Here is a 5,505-nt window from a genome sequence, read left to right on the forward strand (position 1 = left end):
AAAAGGAAAGAAAGACTGACTAGGAAGGCAGATTCCTACAGTCGCTGTGACTGTGGCCAGCAATATTCTTCCTGCCAGACCATGAGAAGAGAGAACATAAAGGAACTATGGAGCCTGGCAGACTTGCCCACTCACCTCCATCCGGGACAGGAGGGTCTGGATATCCCTGATCATGTGTTGAGCCATCACCAGCCGTACCCGGGGCTCACTCTATAACATAAGGAGGATGATCAGGGCAGGGCCAAGACTAAGCCGTGAGCTCCAAAACATACTACACCAGCTCCCAGGCATCTCCTCAGCCAGGTTCCCCCCACCTCATGGCCTCCTTCTCCCAGATCCCCTTCCCTGACCCTCCCAGGCCCCTCAATACCTGAATTGGGGCCTGTTCCATGTTGATGTGAACATCCACAGCAGAGCCGTCACTCTGGGGAAAGGGTAAGGGAAGTTGCTCTGGGAGAAGCCACATACTAAGGCCTCCATACTGCCAATTCCTTTTCTGGAGCCCCTACCCTCTTTTCCTCAAAAACTGAGGCCACTATAGGTCAGAGGGTCTTCCAAACTCAAGGCAAGCACTTAAAACACCTGTCTTCTACGCTCCCTACAGCTGCCATAATGAGAGCCACTCTCCCCAACAAAACCTTCCACACGAAACACAGGCTCACAGGAAGATTGAAGGTTCCAACCATGACATAGCTGTTGGCATTCCGGTCATGAACAGAGGCCCCAGGCCCCCGAGTGCCAGGCAGGGGTGCCCCACCATGAGCAGCTGCGGCAGACCCTGTCCCAGAAGACGCTCCAGACGGGAGCTGAGTCTGAGGAGGAGCCCGTTCCACCAGGTGGATAACCTTCCCCCCAACATCTGCAGAAGAAAAAGATGTCAGTAAAAACCCACAGCCTCGGACAGCAACCTCAGCCCCAGGCAGTTCCCCCGCCCTTACTGTAATCTTGGAGCTTCTTATCGTCCTGCAGAACCCGGCCCTGGTAGATGAGCCGCTGTTTCTCAGAAGGGATGCTGACGGAGGCAGCAATGTGCTCCTTAAATTCCTTTACATTCATCTGAAAGGACAGTCATGCGTTGGAATCAGAAAACCAAAGGAAGGAAGAAGGAAGAGGGACACCTGACTTCAGGTGCTGAGTGAGGACAAGAGCAAACAGTGTCACTAGCCAACTGTACCAATAGGCAGGTATTTATCAAGCCAAAAACAAAAACCCCAAACAGACAATAAACAAAGCTAGGTATGAACGGGAGGAGGGAAAACCCCAGTAAGAAAAACAGGCTGGAGAAAGGCTCAGTGGTTAAGAACTGACACCAAGCCGGGCGATGGTGGTGCATGCCTTTAATCCCAGCACTCGGGAGGCAGAGGCAGGTGGATCTCTGTGAGTTCGAGACCAGCCTGGTCTACAGAGCTAGTGCCAGGACGGGTTCCAAAGCCACAGAGAAATCCTGTCTTGAAGAAAAAAAAAAGAACTGACACCAAGTCTGTTACCGCACAGGACCACAGCTCAATCTCCAGCACCCATACTGGGCAGCAGTTCACAACTACTGGTGAACTCAGCTTTAGAAGACCCAGTACCTACAGGCACATACATACCCTGCCCCCACAAACCAATATTTAACTAAAAATAAGCGGGGAGTGGTGGTGTATGCCTCCAGCACTTGGGAGGCAGAGGTAGGTGGATCTCTTGGGAGTTTGAGACCAGCCTGGTCTACACAGTGAGTTCCAGGTAGACAGAGCTATGCAGAGAGACTGTCTCAGAAAAAAAAAATCCAAATAGTACCCATAATGATAACAATAAATAAATAAAAATAAATCTTACAATAAAAAAGCCAAACAGTTCTCCCTTTCTTTGTGACTTAGTATCTAAAAGTGAGCTCCTTTTCTAAATGTAAAGCCACACCAGGAGCTCACGACTGTAATCTAAAGCTAAAAACAGGTGGGTATCGTGGCACAAGCTTCTAATCCCATGGGGACAAAAGCAGGTGGATCTCTGTGACTACCAGGCCAGTCAGCTACAAAGTGAGACGCTGAATTAAAACAGAACGAGGGGCTAGAGACGTCTCAGAGACTAAGAACACTGTTGCTCTTCCACAGGACCAGAGTTTAACTCCTAGACATGGAGGTTTAAAACCATCCATACGTAACAGTAAGTACTGTGACTTCCTGACTCCCACAAGGAGAGGAAAAGGTCACAGGGCCTGATACCCTCTTCTGACCTTCTTGGGCGCCAATCACACACATGATACACATTATACTTACAGACAAAACACACATAAAAATAAAACTCAGGCATGACGGCACATGTCTTTAATCCCAGCACTTGGGAGGCAGATGCAGGCAAATTTCTGTGAGTCTGAGACCACCCTGATCTACACAGTGAGAACCAAGGCAACATGGGCTACACGATGGGCACACTGAGACCTGTCTCAAAAATCTTGCCGATAGTGAGTAGTGCTTGCTTTTAATCCCAGCACTCAGGACACAGAGGCAAGCAGACATTTTTCCCAAGGCAAGGTTTCTCTGTACCTTTTTTTTTTTTTTTGGTTTTTCGAGACAGGGTTTCTCTGTGGCTTTGGAGCCTGTCCTGCCACTAGCTCTGTAAGACCAGGCTGGTCTCGAACTCACAGAGATCTGCCTGCCTCTGCCTCCCAAGTGCTGGGATTAAAGGCGTGCGCCACCATCGCCCGGCTTCTCTGTACCTTTTGAAGCCTGTCCCGGAACTTGCTCTGTAGACCAGGCTGGCCTCGAACTCAGAGATCTGCCTGTCTCTGCCTCTCAAGGGCTGGGGTTAAAGGGTTAAAGGTGTCACCATCACCCAGGACAAGTGGATCTCTGAGTTCAAAGCCAGCCTGGTCTACAGAACGAGTCTAGGACAGCCAAGGATACACAAAGAAACCCTATCAAAAAAAAAAAGTCAGGTATGGTACACACACCTAAAATGTGGCACAGACAGTGGAGGCAAATGGCCAGGAGGTCAAGACCAGCTTGAGATATTGTCCCCACCCCCCAGAAAAGAATCTTCCTAATTAGAATTAGACAAGTGGAGACAGGTGGATCTCTGTGAGTTCGAGGCCAGCCTGGTCTAAAAGAGCTAGTTCCAGGACAGGAACCAAAAGCTACGGAGAAACCCTGTCTCAAAAAATCCAAAAAAAAAAGAAAAAGAAAAAAAAGAATTAGACAAGTGACTCTCGGTAAGGGGCAGAACTAACTCCCACGTACACCTACTCACAGAAGCATATGTGATGTTTCAAGTGTTTTAGAAAAACACGAAAATGACCAGCTCATGATTTTTTTTTTCTCAAAGGATTACGCAGTAAAAACAGAGATAATTGCGTCCACACCGCACCTTACAAGCTCAAGGGATTCAAACTATGCCCCAGATACCGGCAATTCTACCCAACAGTGGATGAAAGCAGGTTTCTGGACTCTATGTAGTATAAACCTGTGAACAAGTTGTTTAAAAAAAGAACATACACAACACACTTGTCTGAGGTCCCTATGCTGCTTCCGGTCCCAAAGGCCGGAGTCAAGTCTGTCCCTTTAGGCCGAGGTCCGCCCAGGACAGGTAGAGATTCCTCCTATTTCCCGCTTCACTGAGTGCCATCAAGGTGAAGACGGAACAAAATCTGCCCCACTCAACAGTAACCACACCTCCTCACTCAACAAGAACATCAGATGTTCTATTCAGGAAGGGACAAAGAAGTCAATGACAGGAAAATCGGGCTCATCCCTAGAAGACAAACGGGGTATCAGCTCTACAAAGGTCCGCTGTCTCACCTGGGCCCCCACAATAAAAGTCCGAGTCTGAGAGTCCAGGGTCTTCACCAGTACCTCCAGGCTGTCGGGCTCCTCCATAGCGGTACTGGTACTATCACTCGGCTCCATGGCCGACTGCTCTCTAAGGAAGAACGGGGGGAGGGTGTTTCGCTGTCGCCCGCACTGTTTTATAGACACGGAAGACTCTCTGGGCCCAATCTCCGCCCCAATCCCTTAAAAGTTTCTCATACACAAACACATAAATCCATCCTCGCCCTCATCCCTCCTCTCTGATTCGGGGGCACGGGAAGAGAAGCACAAAGGGCAGGAGATCGACGGCATAGGGAGGTGAAGGACGAAAGGTGGGAGGGGCTCCACGATGCCAATCACAATAGGGAGAGCCAGTTGGGCTAGGAATCGGGGAAGCAAGCACGAGACAGACCGGAGACCAGTGTCATCACCGGTCGCGACCGAGCAAGCGCCCGCCCGAGAGATCGGGAAATCCTAGGACAACGCGAGGGGGAGGGGGAGGAGTGGGGGGAAGGGAGGGTCGCGCTGGAGTCCGCGGAGAGAGTGGCTTCGCGCACGCGCACCACCACGACCGAACCCGCCTAAATCACCACGGACACTCACGGGAGCCCGGACCGGCACGCTGACCACCCCCTCCTTCCGCCTCCGCCTTCCGTCGGTGTTGCAGCGACACGACTTAACCCACACGCGGCCAAACACATACAAACACATATACACAGCCCACCACCCCGTGGCTCCGCCCCCCGACTTCCCCACGGTACCGTCACTTCCGGTCTCCCCCAACCTGGCACCAAAGAACACTTCCGTTTCCCCGATCGTAAGGGGGGGGGATCTCGAGGCGGTACTTCCGGCTTCCCCAGGCTCCCCCCCAATTTACTTTTGTGGGGCACGATGAGAAAGTCCACAGCCCCAAACAGTGAGTTTCTAGGGGGCGAGACGGGCCGGGGTCGGCCTAGATGGGAGGGAGCCGGACACCCCGAGGAGCCGCCGCCGCCGCCGTCGCCCGGGGACCGCACTGCGCCTGCGTGAGCCGCGCTGCGCGTGCGCACAGCTTAAGGTCTTCCCCGCCCCCCTCGGGCTGTGTGCGTTTCTTCCCTGCGCGCGCCGGAGCGCTGCGCGACCCAGGTGGCTATTCCAAAGCCAGAAGAAAAATTACTGGAGGAGGGGGGGAGGGAGATGGCTGCCTCTATTTCGAGAGACGCCGCGGGCGCCTGTAGGGCACTTGCGGGGACGGCACCTCGTTCATCTGCGTCCGCCCGTGTGTGGACGGGCGGAGAGCGTTTACAGGCACGCTTCTAGCCACCTAAGCCTGGGCACGGCCCCGGGTCCTCTCGTCATCCCTGCGCTGCCGGAAGTCACTCTTTTTTCCCTGGACGTTTGGGGCGTTCCGTGGCCTGGGTTGGCTTGTCCCGGGTGTCCGATCCTGGTGAAATTGTAGACTCTGGGGCGTCATCTCGTCTTTGGTTGAGAGTCCCCGAGGGAACTCCACGCTCTAGGATAACTAAGCACTTTACTGCTTTTTAAACGTTTGTGAAAATAAAAAAATCAAAGAAAGAAACGGAGCCGGGCTTGGTAGCGCTCGCCTTTAATCACAGCACTCTGGTCTCTGTGAGTTCGAGGCCAGCCTGGTCTACAGAGCGAGTTCCGGGGCAGCCAGGGCTCCACAGAGAAACCCTGTCTCAAAACAAAAACTCTGGGATCGGATTAATTTTTTTTTTTT

At 52.4% G+C, this 5,505-nt stretch overlaps 3 protein-coding genes across 4 annotated transcripts in view; 1 reads left to right on the top strand and 2 right to left on the bottom strand.

Moving 5' to 3' along the window:
• Nucleotides 1-4,536, bottom strand: part of Bag6 (BCL2 associated athanogene 6) — a 12,689-nt gene extending 8,153 nt beyond the window's left edge. Inside the window, exons 1-6 of the mRNA XM_005370832.2 lie at nt 4,389-4,536; nt 3,777-3,897; nt 939-1,056; nt 663-859; nt 371-424; nt 136-210 (exon numbers count right to left, since the gene is read on the bottom strand). Coding sequence (XP_005370889.1) covers nt 136-210; nt 371-424; nt 663-859; nt 939-1,056; nt 3,777-3,897; nt 4,389-4,486 — 663 coding nt within the window. The 5' untranslated portion in view covers nt 4,487-4,536. The remainder of the gene's footprint in view (nt 1-135; nt 211-370; nt 425-662; nt 860-938; nt 1,057-3,776; nt 3,898-4,388) is intronic.
• Nucleotides 1-5,505, bottom strand: part of LOC101994656 (RT1 class I histocompatibility antigen, AA alpha chain-like) — a 629,094-nt gene that overhangs the window by 129,848 nt on the left and 493,741 nt on the right. The gene's annotated exons all lie outside the window — the stretch shown is intronic.
• Nucleotides 4,558-5,505, top strand: part of Apom (apolipoprotein M) — a 5,761-nt gene continuing 4,813 nt past the window's right edge. Inside the window, exon 1 of one of the 2 annotated variants that reach the window (XM_026777871.1) lies at nt 4,558-4,701. The gene's annotated coding sequence lies outside the window, so the exon portion shown is untranslated. Of the gene's footprint in view, nt 4,702-5,142; nt 5,212-5,505 lie in introns of those variants that run through there. The other variant, XM_013355032.2, reaches the window with a different exon arrangement.

The sequence above is a fragment of the Microtus ochrogaster genome, unplaced genomic scaffold (genome assembly GCF_000317375.1).
Source record: "Microtus ochrogaster isolate Prairie Vole_2 unplaced genomic scaffold, MicOch1.0 UNK87, whole genome shotgun sequence".
Classification (NCBI taxonomy): domain Eukaryota; kingdom Metazoa; phylum Chordata; class Mammalia; order Rodentia; family Cricetidae; genus Microtus; species Microtus ochrogaster.